The 19732-nt window shown below is 36.5% G+C and overlaps 1 protein-coding gene across 22 annotated transcripts in view; it reads left to right on the forward strand.

Annotated features, from left to right (window-relative positions):
• R3HDM1 (R3H domain containing 1) overlaps positions 1-19732 on the forward strand; it is a 187056-nt gene that overhangs the window by 66012 nt on the left and 101312 nt on the right. For 16 of the 22 annotated variants that reach the window (XM_032250691.1, XM_032250702.1, XM_032250700.1 and 13 more), the window contains exons 2-5: positions 5504-5712; positions 8160-8370; positions 18326-18367; positions 18846-18935. In XM_032250691.1, coding sequence (XP_032106582.1) covers positions 8200-8370; positions 18326-18367; positions 18846-18935 — 303 coding nt within the window. In that variant the 5' untranslated portion in view covers positions 5504-5712; positions 8160-8199. Of the gene's footprint in view, positions 1-4842; positions 4864-5503; positions 5713-8159; positions 8371-18325; positions 18368-18845; positions 18936-19732 lie in introns of those variants that run through there. The other 6 variants (XM_032250704.1, XM_032250713.1, XM_032250703.1 and 3 more) reach the window with 2 other exon arrangements.

A 19732-nucleotide genomic window follows, 5' to 3' on the forward strand; every position in this document is an offset into this window, starting at 1 on the left:
GATAGTGTAAGGAAGCAACAACTCTTTGTTTTTGTGCTTTGCCAAATTCTATTTAGATAACATCCATAATGTAACTCTTTTTCCCTAAATATTTTTGTGAAGAATATTTTTACCTATAGGAGTGAGATTTCTTTCCCACATATAAATTAACTGAAATGATTTTTAAATATTTTGTTAATCTAGAGTAAATTGACTTGCCTTGTGTGAAATTGGAGTATTTATTTTGGGGGCTACCTGACTTTTCAGTTCTTTTGTGTTATAGAACCAAAAATTAGACCCCAGTATAATAAAGTGATATTTTGAATTGTCGGTATCGATACTGCATTTTTGTTAATTTTTCTAACTAAAAGTTTCACTGGAAAAACCACTTGTCTTTAGACTTCGTATATACTAGCTTGCTTTTGTAAGTGTTGGTCCTAATTCTGCTATGCGTTGTTACATAGAGGAAGGTACTTAACCATGCATATTTATCATTGTAAGCTACTGCCATCGCATTGTTCCTTAGCCACGAACTCTGAATCCTTATTGCCACCCAAGTTTGCATAGTTGGTACTCCTCATCACAAGCAATGGGAGGATAGAGGGAAGCAGAATGGTTATATAATTCCTGGCAGTTCTGATAGCTTGGTAGTGACTACTCCTGCTGACCATTAATACAAACAAAGTTAACAGTACTGTTGGCTGGGCACAGTGGCTCACACCTGTAATTCCAGCACTTCGGGAGGCCACAGCAGGCAGATCACAAGGTCAAGAGATCAAGACCATCCTGGCCAACATGGTGAAACCCTGTCTGCCAAAAATACAAAAATTAGCTGGGCATGGTGATGTGCCTGTAATCCCAGCTACTCAGGAGGCTGAGGCAGGAGAATTGCTTGGACCTGGGAGGTGGAGGTTGCAGTGAGCCGAGATCGCGTCATTACATTCCAGCCTGGCAACAGAGCGAGACTCCATCTCAAAAAAAAAAAAAAAATAGTACTGTTGTCTTGTGCACAAAAAAACAATACATAGCCTCTCTCCATGTGAAAAGAATAAATTTACTTTATCTTAAGTCCAGTACGAAGGAGTTACCATTTCATAATTACTCTTGAAATGAAGGTGCTCTATAAACACAAATTGCCCCTTTTCTTGGTACATAAAAATGATGATACAGCATTGCAGGACATACGTCTTAGAACTGTTGTGTGAGTTTTATATGAATTCATTATGAAAAATAGTACAACAGGGTCAGTCACATGGTAGATATTCATTAGTATTTGGTTTTGGTAGTAGTTATTTGTATTCTTTTGTAACTTACCTATTCCTGTCATTCTCCAGTTCTTCTTTCCCTTGATTTATAAGAGCTGCTTTACTTTCAATATTTTGACATTTTATGTAGGAAATAGTTCATTTGTATTATTTGCCTTTTTTTTATGTTCTATTTTATTATACAGAAATTTTAAAATCTTCTTCTGAGTTTTATAACTATTTACCTTGGATGGCTTCTAGATTTTGGTGTCATTCTTGGGAAGGACTTTCCCACCCAAAAATTATAAAAAGATTTTTTGTGTATCTTTGTACATTCATACTTTTACTTTTTTAAGGTTATGACCTTTAATTTTACGTATAATTTCCTTTCATTTATGGTTTCGGATAGGTGCCATCCTTTTTGTGCATATGTAAACCCAAGTTTGCATAGTCATCATAGTTGGTACATGTGGCATTTCTCTGGTTATCTACCTGGTAGCACAGAAATTGTATATAATCAAATCTCTGACTTGTCCCTAATAAATAGCATGTTAACAATTAAAATCAGTTTTTTCTGAAGTTGAACATGAATTTTGAGCACATATATCCATTTCTCTTAGGTTGACCCAGATTCTGAAAAATTCTGTTTTTAAATTGCAGTAATAGTAGAGACTGAGATATATATACCTAATGAATGCCTACATTTTGTTCATTTTTTTCTCCAAGTTGTCTTCCTAAATTCTGTAGGTTCCTGAGTATCTTTCACTTACTGTACAACTATTATAATAAGACAGTACATTTAATGGACTTCTAAATGTTACATTAGAGACATGATGTGCCATGTCTGTCTTGTAGCTTTCTGTGCTTGACACCCACATGCCCACACAACCTTTGGCAAACTGAGAAGTGTAGGCTTCGTGGGTTTACCAGAAAAGAGTGTTTTTGTTTTTCCAGTGAGTACCAAAGCTGAAACATTCCTTTTACTTGAAGATTTGGAAAGGGAAACCATTTTTATTTCAAACAAGTTTATTAGCTGGGCAGGGTGGCTCCCACCTGTAGGTTGGGAGCACTTCAGGAGGTTGGGACAGGGGATTACTTAAGCACAGGCATTTGAGACCAGCCTGTGCAAAATAAGAAGACCCTATCTCTACAAAAACAATTTAAAAATTAGCTGGCCATAGTGGTATACGCCTGTAGTTCCAGTTCCTCAGGAAGCATGGATGGGAGGATAGCTTGAGACTCAAAGGTCAGTGCTGCAGTGAGCCAGGATTGTGCCACTGAACTCCAACCTGGGTGACAGAGCAAGACTCTGTCTCTTAAAAAAAAAAAAAAATTTAAATTAAGCACATTAATGTTTTGGAGAAGAATACAACGTTTGTATTTTTTTTTTGGCGGGGAGGGGGAGACAGGGTCTTGCTATGTTGCCCAGGCTTGACTTGAACTCCTGGTCTCAAGCAATCCTTCCACCTCCACCTCCCAAAATCCTGAGATTACAGGCCTGAGCCACTACACCCAACAGTTTGTATGAATTTTTAATATTGAATTAGAAGTCTTCAAATGAGAGCCATACACAAAAATGCAAAGTCACTTGTGCACAGTGGCCTCCTGTCAGTCTACTGTTGTGCCTGGGTCAATTTACTGGTCAGGACCCAGTAAATTCAGGCTTAGCCAACTGCTGGTCTAAAGTGATTCTGACCAGGAAAGATAGCTAAGGTTTTTGGAGGGCTACCCTGTAAGAGGCTGTGGTGGGTGCTCTGCATTTAAATCAGTCAGTCCTCACAACAAACCTGGAAGCTTTTTCCACTTTACAGATTAGAAAACTGCAGCTCAGGGAGATTAAGTTATTTACTGAATATATAACTAGCAGAGCAGGGATTTAAACTCCGGTCTAATGCTAGTGCGCCTTCTCTTTTCTATTGCCATTTCTATGTGCCATTGACTCCTTCCCAGGCAATAACTGGTCATTTTGATTCTGAATCATTTATTTATGTAGCCTGTTGTCAAGTGGTGTGGCATATTAGCAAGTTTTGGTCACACATACTGGTTGTGTGACTTTGAAGAAGTCATTTTACTTCTAGACAATCGTAACTTGAATGCTGAATTACAGTATTGGACTAGGTGGTCTCTTGGTTCTTAGGGGTTCCATAGGACCTTGGGATCCTAAGAGGATCTTCTAAGATGTTCGCCTCTTCAGTTTTGCCCCTTCCTCACTCTCTCCTGTAGCTATTGCCTTATCTAGTACCTTATTTATTTCTTAAGTGGATTAAAAGCCTTGCTTTTATGGAATTACCAATTTAAGGGATTCATGATTTAAATTGTAAAATCACTTTACAAAGAACACAATTTGGTTGCTTAGTGAATGCTGCCATCTTGTGTCTACCATTTTATGAGACAAAAAGCTAAAACTGAGAAAAATTACATTGAAGGATTTTGTTTGTTTGTTTTTAGTGGAACTTAAAACATTCATTTGATGTAGTGACTGGAGAATCTTGGTCAGATTGAGATGACACAGTATCAGTTAAAACATTTTTGACATTTGTTTTTGATACCCCCTTTTCTGTTATCCTTGTGTCAAACATTGTGAAATCTAAATGTGAGAACTAATGTAAGGATATATCGGGTTTAGTTTTTTGTTTTTTGAGATGGAGTGTTGCTCTATCGCCTAGGCTGTAGTGCAGTGGCATGATCTCGGCTCACGGCATCCTCTGCCACCCAGGTTTAAGTAATTCCCCTGCCTTAGCCTCCTGAGTAGCTGGGACCAGGCACGTGCCACCATGCCTAATTTTTTTTGTATTTTAGTAGAGACGGGGTTTCACCATGTTGGCCAGGATGGTATCAATCTCCTCGCCTCGTGATCCACCCACCTCGTCCTCTCAAAGTGCTGGGATTACAGGCGTGAGCCACCGTGCCACGGCCAGAATATATTGGGTTCTAAGGGATTGTATTTCAAAATGGTTTTTGAAGAGTTAGTATAAAATGTGAGTTACTCGACTAGGCGCAGTGATTTGCCAGCCTGGCCAACATGGTGAAACCTCTCTCTACTGAAAATGTAAAACAGTTAGCCAGATGTAGCGTGTGCCATGCCTTTAATCCCGATTACTTGGAAGGCTGAAGCAGAACTGCTTGAACCCAGGAGGTGGAGTTTGCAGTGAGCCAGTGTCTGACCACTGCTCTCCAGCCTGGGTGACAGAGCAAGACTCCATCTCAAAAAAAAAGAAAAAAACTGTGAATCCCTCTATAATGCATGCTTCGCTGTCCTGGTGTTAGGTCTCTTGGTGCTTAGACCTCATTATATGCCTATATGTATACTTAGTTATTTCACATTAAAATTGTACTATTCTGTTTATTGACAACAAAATTGTCAAAGGACAATGGAAGAGACATATAATCTTTTTAGAGTTGTTTACTTGCTAGGCTATATTCATTCATACTGAATAAATATAATCTGAAACTGACTTTAAAAATATGACACAGAGAAAATTTTGTATTTGGGGTTTTTTGTTTTGTTTTGTTTTTGCTTTGCCATCCAGACTGGCATGCAGTGGCATGATTATAGCTCACTGTAACCCCCAACTAAAGTGATCCTCCTACCTCAGCCTCCCAAGTAGCTAGGACTACAGCTGCACACCACTACACCCAGGTAATTTTAAAATTTTTGTAGAGATGGGGTCTCACTGTGCTACCCATGCCGGTCTTGAGACTTTGGCCTCAAGTGATCCTCCTGCCTTGGCTTCCCAAAGTGCTGGGATTATAGTCATGAGCCACTGTACCCAGCTGACTTTTTTTTTTTTTAACTATGTAGATTTCATTGAAAATGTTAAATGGCTTATTATTTTTTTTCTTTTGTATTTTAAAAAATCTAAAATGTTACTACTATTCAAAATTACAGTCTTAAGTTCATAGAGTTACAGCTCTAGAAGAGAATTCTAAAAATCATGGTTCTTAAAGTGTTTCTAATTGTGATCTTTTTTCTTCTCCTTATCTATAGATACTATCTCAATTATAACCCTGACAGCATCGTAGCTTCTCAGTACATATCATTTCCCCTTTTCTTCTCTCTTCTGCTTTTAACTAATCAATCCTGTAGACCTCAGTGACTTATTTAGGTTCACATAGCTAATACATGTTACAATTCATTGTTACTAAGTGTTCTGACTCTTCTTTAGAAAAATAATATAATAAAACAACTGATAGTAGTATTTTTAATTCCTCAGTTTCATGTGGAGTGTTCCATTTCCCTTGGCTATTTTGTTGAAAGAGTTTCTTTTGTTTCATTTTAGGCCACGGAAAGGTATGATATATTTGATCCAAGACAGTCCATTTCAGTCCAGGAATCTACAGTGGTGACAAGGACATGGGACTCCTCCTGCCAGATTACAGATGGTTCACTACAATTGACATCCTGGCTGACAACTGTGAAAAAGAACCTTGGATTGTTTTATTTTATTTTTGTGGGACACCACAATCCCAAATCCAAAGGACACATCAGGTAATACTTTGCTGTCATTCAGAAAAATACACTTCTTTTTCTTGCAAAATTTTACCTATAAAAAGCAAGGAGCTGAAGTGTTTTAAGTAACTTTCCCACCCTTTCCCACTTTGCAGCTGTTGGTTTTCAGAAGGAACCAATTAACTTTGGGATGGGTTATAATTAAGGAAAACATGGGTGTTTTTTAATATAGTTCAATCTGTCTGTGACTTTAGGATCTACTTCGAGTGCAGTGGTGCTGTCTTGGCTCAGTGCAACTTCTGCCTCCCAGGTTCAAGTAATTCTCCTGCCTCAGTCTCCCGAGTAGCTGGGACTACAGGCATGCAGACGTGTGCCAGCATGCCCGGCTAATTTTGGTATTTTAAATAGAGATGGGTTTTCGCCATGTTGGCCAAGGTGGTCTCAAATTCTGGCCTCAAGTGATCACCTACCTCACCCTCCCAAAGCACTGAGATTGCTGGCATGAGCTACTGCTCCTGGCCCTAAAATCCATTTAGATATTTAATTACAAAACACTCTTTCAAGAAATGAACTTAAGAATTTTTCAGATTGACATAGAGAAAATAAATTCCACTGGTTTTATCCCCCACAAGATTTTATTATGAAAATTTTCAGAAATATAGAAAAATTTAAAGAATTTGGCCGGGCGTGGTGGCTCATGCCTGTAATCCAAGCACTTTGGAGGCCAAGGCGGGCAGATCACCTGAGGTCGGGAGTTCAAGACCAGTCTGACCAATATAGTGAAACCCCATCTTAAAAAAAAAAAAAAAAAAGAAAAGTTTAAAGAATTTTACAGTGAACACCCCTATAACCACCCCTTGATTTTATCGGTAACGTTTTATCATACCTGCTATAACCTATGTCTGTCTACCCTCTATATATCAATCTTTTTTTTAATGCATTTTAGACTCAGTTGTTTATATCAAGTTCTGCCATTGTTGGTTTTTTTGTTTGTTTTGTTTTGTGACAGAGCCTCACTCTGTCACCCAAGCTGGAGTACAGTGGCATGATTCCCGCTCACTGGACCCCCCCCACTTTTCGGCTTCAAGCGATTCTTGTGCCTCAGCTTCCCAAGTAGCTGTGATTACAGGCATGCATCACTGTGCCTGGCTAATTTTTGTATTTTTAGTAAAGTCTGGGTTTTGCCAGGTTGCCCAGGCTGCTTTTGAACTACTGAGCTCAAGCAATCCACCCACCTTGGCCTCCCAGAGTGTTGGGACTACAGTCATGAGCCACCTCACCCAGCCAAGTTCTGCTATTTTTATTACATTTTTCACATCTTAACATGATAGCAGTCTTTAGCTTAATCTCTGATACATTAACCCAGTGTGAACTCAGTAGTTTTCTTAAACTCACTAATGATATGAAATATATTGGAATCTTATGTATTTGATTTCCTGTGGATTCCATATTCTAGAGTGCCTGGATAATATGTGTTGTTTGGCATTGAATCACTTAATTCAGGAAAGTTTTCAATGCTTTCTTATTGCTGAACATACTTGTTAATCCAGATTTACAAGTGTATTTTGTAATAGAATGTTACTTTTTTGGTTTTTTTTTTAAATTATTTCCTTTTGGAAATATTTCAGGGTAATTAAGAAATTTGGAATTTTAGGAATCCAGATGAAAAAGCTATGATAGGTATCCCTTTGGAGAAAAAGATTTCTAATGTCTTCTAAATACAAATATATTATTCTCCAGCCATTACATTCTACCTTGATCTGGCGCAGTCCTTAATGTTTCTTAAGAATTGCCACAAGTAAATGTGCATGAAAATCACCTCATATTCTTTTTTTAATTTTTGAGACAGAGTCTTGCTCTGTTGACAGGCTGGAGTTCAGTGATGTGATCTCAGCTCACTACGACCCCTGCCTCCCATGTGCAAGTGATTCTCTTGCCTCAGCCTCCCACGGAGCTGGGACTACAGGTGCCCGCCACCACGCCCAGCTAATTTTTGTGTTTTTAGTAGAGACGAGGTTTCACCATGTTGTCCAGGATGGTCTCAATCTCTTGACCTCGTGATCCACCCGCCTTGCCCTCCCAAAGTGCTGAGATTACAGGCATGAGCCACCTCACCTGGTCTTCTTTCTCTTTAAATGTATTTATTTATGTATTAGTAATAGGGACTCGCTATTGTTGCCCAGGTTGGGCTCAACCTCCTGGACTCAAGCAATCATCCTGTCTGACACCCAGGTAGCCGGGACTATGGGCGGGTACCACTGCGCCTGGCTCACATCCTTTTTGTAGCTCTTTTCTCACTATATTGTGATTTTTTTTTTTTATGTGGATGTATCTACCACAAAATTATATACTCCTTGAAAACAGGAATTTTGCTCCTGTCTATATTATTCAACATTATTTCTGGAACATAGCAGACAGTCAGTCAGTATTGTGTAGTAACTGAATGTAAAAATGTTTCAAACTGGATTAATTTTTTTTTTCTTAAGGCTTCAAGCTCCCTGTAGAATTCGAAAATAACCTTTGCTAATGAGGATGTCTGATACTGTTACTGTAAAAGATGAAACTGCTACAATGAAGGATTTGGAGCCAGAAGTGAAAGATACAACCAGAGTTGAAGATATTATCAAATCAGAAAACTATGGGAAGATTTTGGTAGAGAAGAATGAACATTGTATTGAGAACAATATTGATTTGCAGGTAAACAAAATTTTTTCTCTGGCTGATACTAAATATTCAGCATATATTTATGTTTATTTTCATACAAAACTCACTTCTCAAAATTCTAAAAGGGTAAGTTGACCCTTGGTGACATGCTTACCAGCTGGTTTTGGACCCATGTGGTTTAGCTTGCTGTGAGTCTTAACTCTGATTTGCTTGTATCATGTAATATAATTCTTTTTATTTGTATGTGACTAGTGCATTTTTGTTGACTTTATACTTTCTCATTCCACCGTTTTCCTAATTATCAGTTCTGTGAACGTTCAAAATTTTAACCTAAGATCTCTTAGAGGAAAGAGAAATAGAATAAAACTGCAGACAATCTATTAGCAAAAACAGCCTTCAGAGGGTTCCTCAGTCACTCAGCCTGACTGATAAAAAGGATTTGTGGGGGGGGAAATATAATGCTTTTGATTCTGTACGTATATAATGACTTAGAACTAGCCACTGAGAAGACTTCTGATTCCGGGAATAAACGGAAATTGAGTAGATTAACAGATTCAAGATAGGTAAAAATGGTCCCAAGTAATTGTATTTCTAGTAGTATTCATTTATTTGGTAAACTTTTCTAGTTGTCTATTTTCTCAAAATGAAGGACTAACAACTTTTAAACCTTTTCGTTTTGAGATGAAGTCTCACTCTCACCCAGGCTGGAGTACAGTGGCGAGATCTCGGCTCACTGCAACCTCCCTCTCCGAGGTTCAAGTGATTTTCCTGCTTGTCCCTCCCAAGCAGCTAGGACTACAGGTGCACAGCACCACACCTGGCTAATTTTTTCTGTTTTAGTAGAGATAGGGTTTCACCATGTTGCCCAGGCTGGTCTGGATCTCCTGAGCTCTGGCAATCCACACCTCAGCCTCCCAAAGTGCTAGGATTACAGTTACACCCAGCCCGCAATGTTTTTATTTTTTATTTTTTTTACTATCTCATCATTAATGAGTCAGGAAATGAAGCAGGACTTGGGCTGAGATAATTTTCTATTTTATAAGGTATCCAAAGAGGTCCTTTGTTGACATTTAACAGGCCAGTGGAGTGGTCTAGGGCATCCTGGACTGCTTCTGTCACCTGTCTGGCACCTAGGTAGAAATGGCTGGAGTGCTGGGCTCAGGTGGGACTAGAAGCACCTATTTATGGCTTCTCCAACAAGGTGAGTCCGAAGTAGTCAGACTTCTTATGTGGCAGCTCAGGGATCCCCCAGAGATAATGTTCCAAGAAAGCCAAACAAAGCTGCAAGGTTTCTTTTGATGTAGGCCCAGAAGTTCTAGAACATTACTTCTGCTATCTTCTTTTGATGATATAAGTCAATCAAACGCCCAGGGGAAGGGGAATTAGACCCTATCTCTCAGTAGGAAAGAATTTATAGTTACCTTTAATCTACCACAAAAAGTTATTCAAAAACATTGTTTAACAGTAATGTTTTAGTTTTGCTTTGCAATTAAAAAATTATATTTTTGGAGAAAATATTCTAGCATTATTTCTATATCCTGAAGACTGAAGGCTATAAGCCAAAAATTACAGCTTTGCTTTTTTTTTTTTATTATACTTTTTAGCTTCACTTTTTTAAAGAAACTTGTTTTTAAAGGTTATCTCATTCTTTTGTTATGTCAAAAACTTTCTTTTTTCCCTATTATATATCAGACACCATGTTAGACAATAATAGCAATTCCTCCAGCTATAAAAAAGCATTTAGGCCCCACTGATTATAGTCAAGTGTGAATTATCTCAGAAATTGGAAGGAATAACATATTTTTTCCCAGTCATTTTTAAAAGTAATAGCACTTTTTCAAACAACAAAAAATTGCCCTGCTTGTAATCAGTACACTCAGTGATGGCAGTATGCCAGTGTCCTGATTGCATCAGGGAAAATCTGCTAAAGTTCTATTGCATTTGTGATTGAAATAATAAAATATTTCATTTTAGCCTCTTTTCTACACTTAATGTTTCGTCTCCTAGATCATGCTTATCAACAAGTCATTAACTGGGATTATTGCATTTCCTACCATATGTGTTGTGTTGCCTTTGACAGTAAGCCACAAGAACATTCTGATGACCACTTTCACATCATGGCCCAGTTATTTGTAGTATAAGAAAATTTTCCACATTCTTCAAATCATTTATTGAAAGTCTGTTCTTTACCAAGGAAATACCATAGTAAACAAACATGGGTATGGTCTTGACCTCTTGTTTCCTATAGCATAGTGACTCTAACGATTGGGAAAGAGGAAAAATTAGAATGTGAGAACTCATTTTATGTTAATCCGGTGAATGCCATATTCATTTTATTTATTTATTTATAATTTACTACATGTATGAATATTGACTCGGCTTCAAGCTTTTGAGGTCCAAGATGCTTTCATCCAAGGTGGCTGGCAAGGGGGGTACAGTTGAAATACCTCTTATAGAACAGATTTAATTATGGAAATTGGGAATTTAAAGGAGATAAAACTGGAAAATAGGCCTGTTCTGTGTTTTCATTTGAAATATTGTAAAACAAAGTCAACTGTTTTATGCATCAACAGGAAATAAGTGTTTTCTTTTAAAAAGTCTGGTTACTACAGATTTACTTTTAACTTAATGTGGAGTTAACTATTCTAACATACTACCAGATGTCTCATCTTTCCTCTAAGATACTACCTAAAGATTGTCATCTTAAATGGCAGTTGCTATTTTCACTCATAAGTTTGGTTGTATGTAGCAAATAATATAGGGTTTCTATTGAGATTTTTGAATAAACTGTTACTTTATTCCAATAAAGTAGTAAGATATTCTCTACTTTGTTCTCATTCTGAAAATCAGCTACCATGAATATTATAACTTATGTCTGTTATCTTGCTTTAGCATAGTAATATTTAGAGTGATTAAAGGAAACAGAAATGTTTCCCTTCCAAAGAAGCATTCATTTCATTCATTTATATAAAAAACTGAACATCTAATGTATACATTTTGAGTGAAGTTATTTTCAGTTAAGGGATATTATAGCCTCTTTTGTACTATGTAGAAACCTTATGATTTTCTTTGTGTTAAGGACAGTATTTACATAAAAAATAATTTCATCAAACTAGAGAGAGACGAACAGACATGATATGTCATCTCAGGTGGTTCCAAGCAGAGATTATCTCAAAGAGCTCTTTGACCATTTAATTTATAAATAATTCTACTTGTGTTTTCTTTCTGCTTTTACCAGTTTTCTCTTTCTACTTTTAAAAAATACATGTTTTTTATTCAGGGTTTTGTTTTGGACTGTGATCTTTTATAGAAGTTTTAGGATTACTTTCGTAAGAATTTCTTAATACTTCAGAGCTAATTCAAGAAATTTGTGTGCATTAATGTCAGGAAGTTAACTTTTCCGCATAGTTGTCTTGGGGTTTTTCTGAATTGTTGATTATGGCCTCAGTTACCTGACAGGTTTTTGGTCAGTAATTTTTCTACTGCCACACACTGTTTCTATTGAGAATGTGGAGGTACATTTTGGACTTTACATTTTTATGAAACATTTAGAAGGTTGGGGTGGTGGGTGCCAGGTTTCTAAATCCAGAAAAATGTATTTTGTTAGACTACAAGTATCCCTAATCTTTAACATGGGTTAAGTGGATGGTGGGAACTGTTTACTTTGATTTCCTGTGTATAACTCACTGATGTGGTCTCCATTGTTTGATTTTCTTCACGGATAGGTTTTTCAGATTAAATTTAGAGTAAATTGGCCTGGTGCAGTGGCACATGACTGTAATCCCAGCACTTTGGGAAAGGCTGAGGCAGGCAGATCTCAGGAATTTCAGACCAGCCTGGGCAACATGGCGAAACCCTGTCTCTACCAAAAAAAAAAAAAATACAAAAACTAGTTGGGTGTGATGGCATGCACCTGTAGTCCCAGCTGCTCGGGAGACTGAGCGAGGAGGATTGCTTGAGCCTGGGAGATCGAGGTTGCAGTGAGCTGAAATTGTGTTGTTCCACTCCAGCCTGGGTGACAGAGTGAGACCCTGTCTAAAAAAAAAAATTTTTTTTTAATAATAAACTTAGGATAAATTATATTTGTATTGATTTTTGCAGTCATTTGAAATATAAAATTAAGAACCCTGTGCTCTGCTTATTAAAGGTTCAAACTCAACTTTCCCATTCTTTTACAGTTGTATCTTTGTACTTAACAAATGGTTTGTCCAGGGGTGTTCATCTATATACATGTGTATATGCACACAATTCAAAACATATTTGGGAACAGTTCAAACAATGCCTCTCCCCCTTCATTATTATTAACAATAGGATAGCCAATCCAAGTTGTATTGGTAAACAAGGCCATGTGTGCCAGTCAATGAATAGCTCTGACATATATGAGTGAATTTTCCACACTGAGAGTTGGCTAAAATACATATTTTATATATTCTGTTTCAGTAGTAAGCCCTTTGATAATTAAGATGAGACTCTTATGTCTTGTATTCCTCAAGTTAATTCCAATGCATTTCTTTAAAAAGGGTCTAGGGAAGATAAGGGGCAAGAAAGCAGTGAATCTAATAAGGCTGTCAGAAAAGCTCGGAACAGAAGGCCACACTTCTTCCACAATGAGGGCAGTAAATAACAAATTCCCTAATTTGCTAGGAAAGTATTGATGAAATAATTATTTCATTAATCTGTTAAGAAATGAAGTGTTTTTTTAAAGGACTGAATAAAAGTCTCTTTATATAAAATAATTCAAATAATAACCTTAGCTGTTTTCCTGCTTGTCAAAGAAAGATTAAAAGGATGTGTGTGGCCAAGTATGGTGGCTCATGCCAGTGCTTTGGGAGGCTGAGGCAGGAGGGTTGCTTGAGCCCAGGATTTTTAGACCAGCCTGGACAACACAGGAAGACTTTGTCTCTACAAAAAATAGAAACAAAAAATTAGCCAGGCGTCACAGTATATGACTGTAGTTCTAGTTGCTTGGGAGGCTGAGGTGGGGGTATGACTTGAGCCCAGGAATTTGAGGTTGCAGTGAATTAGGATTGCACCAGTGCATTCTAGCCTGGGTAACAGAGTAAGACCTGTTCCTTAAAAAAATAATAATAATAAATAAAAAGTATGGCCAGGCACATTAGTTCGCGCCTGTAATCTCAGCACTTTGGGAGGCCGAGGCAAGCAGAGTGCTTGAGTCCAGGAGTGTGAGACCAGCTGGGGCAACATGGCAAATCCCATCTCTACAAAAAATTAGTCAGGCATGGTGGCTACTCAGGAGGCTGAGGTGGAAGGATCACCTGAGCCCAGGTCAAGACTGCAGTGAGCTGTGATTGCACCACTGCACTCCACCCTGGGTGACAGAGTGAGACTCTGTCTCAGAAAAAAAAAAGATATCTGTATTATACCTAGTTCAAAAAGCCTGACAAGCTGTAGGTGGTATTAACAGTGTTATAATCATTATTATAATTGTTACTATTTATTAACAGTAGCACGATTATATGGCTTCTCAAATTTGTACCTTTATTGTCTTGCAAGATAGATTTTTCTTTAGTAATAAAGAGTAAAACTTACCATAGCCTTCCCACATTTTCAGTACCAGTGGTTTTGTTTATTTCTATTAAATTCTGTAACTGTATGCTGTATTTTTATTGTTTTTTATTCATATTGAATGAGTTCAACTTTTTAAAACTTACAATACATTTTCCATAGTATGCTTTATTTTTATAATTCTAGGATTTGGTACTCTTTCTACTGAACTTGTATCATAGGTGCATATGGTAGCACTTGTAAGCACATTTACTTTTCATGGTGCTTTCTTGGGATGTGTAAAGATGTTTGCTACATCTTGTAGATGTAGAAATGCTTTTGCATACTTATTGTTTGTACTTCTTTGGATAATTTTCATGTACATCACCAGTAGGATGGGATGATCCTTGATCTTCATTTATTATATGGCATAACACTAAACCAGTTAGTTTGTGACTTTCTCCATGGACTTTTCATTAGAGTCTAAGAGTCAGGCCTTTGAATATTTAACTCTGTGCTTTATGGCTCAAAAGGTTAAATGTTAAAAATAAATTGTGATTGTATTTGGTTTATTGGTTTATTGATTTTTAAAATAGCTCTCCTGCCTCAGAGAACTTCGTATCTTTTATTCCAGTAGAAATTGGCATCCTGGCATCCATTGTTTTTACTCCCCTGATCTTAACTAGACATGGAACATTTTAATTGTCTTCCTTATAATTCCCATTAATCTTTACTGTTACCTAGAAAAGTACCAAGAATTTGTAAGCTCTTCAAGGTGTATTGAGTCTGGTTGAAAGGGTGTAACCATTAAATTTTTCTTCCTAACAATTATTAATTACAAAGAGAAAATTATCCCTATTTTTCAAATGTCAGATTTTGTTAGTTGAGTGATATTTAATTGGTATTTTTGTGCCAGTACATATATAACTAATTAGGATTGCTCTGTTTTTCTCAGTTCTCCAAATTCTAGTAGCTGATAGTTCTGACGACTTACTAGTATCAATTTCAAACTGAAATTCTGTTAAGGATGTTTCATATTCTGCACCCATTTTTTTGGCCTAGTTCCTGTCTTATACTTCAGTATAAAACAATGTAAATTATAAATTGGGGATTTTGTCCCTAAGCCTTGTAAATTCTAATTTAAGGCATTTCTATGGACTAATACATGTCTATTAAACAAGCTGCTAAATTTTTACTGTGACAGTGAAATTCTGCTAAGGGTGAAAAGTGTGCTCTAAATAATAAAATCCATTTTTTAAATAATTACATATCAAATAGAATTCCTATTTAAAGCCAAATCTGACTGTCAAATGGATTATAAAAATATGAAATAAAGTCTGTTTACTTTAATAAACAACTTGTTTTCTCTGCTTTGTTGTGTGCATTTTCTAGTACATATAATATCAGTTCTTCACTATTTGAAAGGAAATTGAAATTATGTTATTGAATAATGCTATTGGCAATTTATAGTTTACTTATATAGTAGTATATTAGTTTTCTATTGCTGCATAAAAATGACCACAACCATAGAGGCTTTAAAGACAACACTCATTATCAGGTCACAGTGGGCCCAAAACTGTATGCAGGTCTGAGGTCCTGTTTTTTGGCTAGTTGTCAGTAAAGGCCACTCTGTTCCAAGAGGCTGCTCATAGTCCTCTTTACATGGCCCGTCCATCTTGAAAGCATCAATAATATGTCAAGTCCTTCTCATGCTTTAAATCTCTCTGACTTGCTCCTATGCTCCCACCAGAGAAAAGTCTCAGCTTTTATTGAATTAGACTCACCTGAATCTTAAATTGTATCTTAAGATCAGCTAGCTTGGAGCTTAGTTAACAAATGCAAAATCCACCAGGGCACAGTAGTTCACATGTGTAATTCGATCACTTTGGGAGACCAAGGGAGCTGCTCATTTAAGGTCAGGAGTTTGAGACCAGCCTGGCCGATATAGGGAAACTCTGTCTCTACTAAAAATACAAAAATTAGCCGTGCATGAATGCCTGTAATCCCAGCCACTCTGGAGGCTGAGGCAGACTAATCACTTGAACTTGGGAGGCGGAGGTTGCAGTGAGCCGAGATCACACCACTGCACTCCAGCCTGAACAATAGAGTGAGACTGAGTCTCCAAAAAAAAGCAAAATCCTTCCTCTGCAGTACCTAGATTTGTGTTTGATTGAATAAGCAGCGAATGGGAATCTTGGGGGCCATCTTTAGAATTCTGTCTACCTCAAGTAGAATTTAATCCACAATAAAGTTTTTTTAATAGATATTAAATGCACTGGACTAAGCTTCTAAAGATCTAGGGTTCTGTTTGACTAGTAGCTGATTCTGGACTGTGAGGTCTTTAAGACCAGGAACTGTGTCTTACTCATCTTCATAGCCCTCGTGCCTAGCACAGTGTCTGGTATAGAACAGGAACCTAAAACATGTTTGTTAAATGAAGTCAAATTAAGATAATTTTACTTCTCTGTATCTTCCTTTATCTTTTCCTCATCTTTGTCAAAGTCTCCTTGTAGATTAAAAGTGAGATAGTTAATACATGTGTAAGTCTATGAATGCTCTTAACCATTATGATAGGGAAATAGAGAGCATCCCCATTTTATACACTTTTTAAAATTAGCATTTATTAGATTAAGTAATTTAATCTCATTGCTAATAAGTAGAGGAAGCACATTGGTTTTCTGACATGGTCAGTTCCTAACCTTTAATAATCAATTACATTTATTTGCATTTTAGAGTTTTCAAAGTCCCTTTTTTATCTACGCTTTCATTGAATCCTTTCAAGAACCCTGTGAATTAGTGCAAATAGTATGAAAACTTTTAGACAGATTAAAGTAAACTGAAGTAATTTGACCATGATTACCCACTAATAAGAAGCAAATTCAAAAATTTAAGTCCAGCTCTTCTGTATATGAATACAGCATTTACATTGCCAGTTAATGACCCCTTTCATTTTAGAGATTTTTAATAGAAGATTTTATACCAGTAATACTTAAAATTACAAGAGATAAAGCAGAAGACTGGGAGTAAGTCAGAAACTCTTTTCCCTTCTGCTTCCTCAGGACTCATTTAGTTATGTGCATTTTCATAGTATTCACTGTTGCTTTTCTCCCACTTTTTTTTCCTGTGGGCCCTAGATGGTGGCATCTACCACCTAGACTAGATGGTAGCACAACTTATTTTACTTCTGTTGTTAGATGTGAGTTACAGGCAATTAGAAATCCTCTTGAGCAAATTAGAAAGTAGATAGAAACAGAAGACAATACCAACATGCAGAAGCCCTCTTAGGCAGCACTGCCATGTGTATTTGTGCGTACACATACTATTTTCTTCTGTATAAGAAAGAGAAAGTCATTTTCTTTTATTTTTTCTGTTTTCCTTTTGTTATTATTCTGTAGCTTGTGTAATCCAGGATTAAAATCCCAAGAATACAGGCCTTTTTCATTTTGAAGAACTTTGGCTCAAAATGAGGGCAGGACATACTGGTACTATAGACTCTTATTTCTGCTGACTCTACAAGGAAGGCCTTTTTGAAGTAAAATGGTGGCCTTTTTTTTTTCAGCAGAAATTTTTTTTTTTAATGTAAAGCATACTAGTCTGGATATTAAGGATTTTATATCTGTTTTACGTTTGGTATCAGACTGGGTCCCTGATGTTAAGAAATAAAAATGGTAGATACCTGGGCCCTGTACTATTTGGGGTTGGGTTTGAAGAGGAAAATTGGAAGGAAGTAGAAGGAAAGAATGTTTAAAACCTATCTGGCTCTGATTGACAGGTGCTTCAGCTGGTTTCCCAAACCAAAGCTTGTATCACATACTTGAGTTAGCTTGCCTTACCAGGTTCCCCAGTCTTGTGACTGATGGTCGGTCTGCCAGTCATCTGGACCTTCATATTGGAAATCTGCCCTTTTTTCTTCCTTTCTGCTTCATTGCTTCACCTCGGACCTAATGAATAGGTTTCTGTCACTAATAAACTGATGGTATACTTCATACAGTGTTGAAATGGCTCAGTAGATTTGTAGTTGGACTCTAACTCACTGTGCATTTGAAACATTCTCATTAAGTTGAAAAATTTTCTGAGTTTATCTACCTTAAACTGCTGATTTTTGTGTGTTGCTCTTCCCTAACCTTGCCTAAACTATAATATGTTGTAAAATAATGAAGTATATTTTATTTCACTACTAAGAAGTCACCATATAAATGTCATTATACACAATTAACACAAAAATTGTGGCCTTCTGCTGATTTAAAGAAAAATGCCTAAGAAAGAAAAAATAAAGAAAAATGCCAACCTACCAGGATTTAAAGATTCTTCTGCAAGTGTGCTTCTGGGAGGAATCAGTACTCTTTCACTGAAACCAACTTTGATTTCCTCATTTTTCATACTTTATGTGCAGTTAGTTTTTCTGTGGTTTAGGAGTATGAATTAAGAAGCAAATTTTCTGTTTCAGTATGAAATTTAATACAAATCTTTCTTGTATATTCAGCGGCCATTGCAGTCATTTGGACAGACAGGAAAAAGGTCTAAGGTATAGTAAATATTTTGGTGTGCTGGCATGCCAAGGGCCTTCCTTCATGCTTGATGAATCCTTGTTTTCATATAGCACTACATTCAGTTTAGTTCTTTCATATTTTTTGGGGGGGCAGAAAGCTTATTTTGTTTTATTTGGGGTTTTTGTCTTGCCTAGTCGCTTTTGTGCATTGCTTTTTTATCTTGATGGTTCTTTATCTGTAGAGAAAATCGCTTTCTCACCATTCTTTGGGATATGAAGTTGGAATTATTCTCATTGTTTCTATTGCTATAATTTTCAAAACTGCAATTGTTTGTTTTCCTTCTTAACAAAGGCCTTTAGTAGTGATTAATGATATATTTAACTTGCACATTTCATCTACTGTTATACATGGCAGAAACTATTTATAAAGAAACTTAGAAACTCTTTCTAGGGGGCTTTTGGATATGCCCTAGATTTCTGAAATGTAGTGTTAATTATAAATACTTCTCTTTAGTCAAGCTCAAAGTTAAAGCTAGTTCGGAGCCTTGCAGTGTGTGAAGAATCACCACCACCCCCTGCAGCAGAGATATCACAGGAGAACCAGGTAAAAAAAAAAAAAAAAAAAAAAAAGCAAAACAAATGTTATTTCAAGACATGGTGGAACTGGAGAAATTTTTTTTATGATTAAATTAAGTTAGTGTTTGTTAACGTTTGTTTTATTTTTCCTGAATGAAACTGATTCAATAATACTTGGCACCCAAAATACACATGATAAGTTAGAAAAACTCTTTGCTTCAATCTAAGGCTTTGAGCAATGATTTCTCTTCTTGAAAAACTTAGGAATCATGCAGTTAATTAGGAATGTGGCTTTAAGAGAGTTATAAATTATTTTTGTAAAGTTAAAAAATATTAAGGTAGCACATCCAGTGAAATATAATTGTGATGAAATTTGCTGTTTTAGTTTTACCTTTTAGAAATTTTTCAAATACTTAATGCTTGTATGCAAAGAGACTACCCAAGACTTCTTCTTGATAGGTTATTTAATGTAACTTGAATGCATGGTGAAGCCAATTTTCATATTACTTTGGCTCTTCAATAATTACCTAGTACTTCTAATTTCTCACGTCTATTCTTGTAAAATTTAGAACAATGAAGTTTAGGCAAACCATTTACTTTGCCTCTTATATTCTTTTTAATGCTATGTTTACTTTTCTGTTAATCTCAGCTATGGGTTGATCTCTGTCTTGTGTTACATCTGTATATTTTCGCATAAATATTTTTGGACCCTTTACCAATGTTTATCATGTGATAACTTTGCCTAGTGGCTTGTTCTACTTAAGAAGAGTTTGAGCAACTTAAAATGCTTCTATGTCCCAACAAACAGTTTCCAAGGAATTCAGG

The sequence above is a fragment of the Sapajus apella genome, unplaced genomic scaffold (genome assembly GCF_009761245.1).
Source record: "Sapajus apella isolate SASKATOON/1434 unplaced genomic scaffold, GSC_monkey_1.0 scaffold72, whole genome shotgun sequence".
NCBI lineage: Eukaryota > Metazoa > Chordata > Mammalia > Primates > Cebidae > Sapajus > Sapajus apella.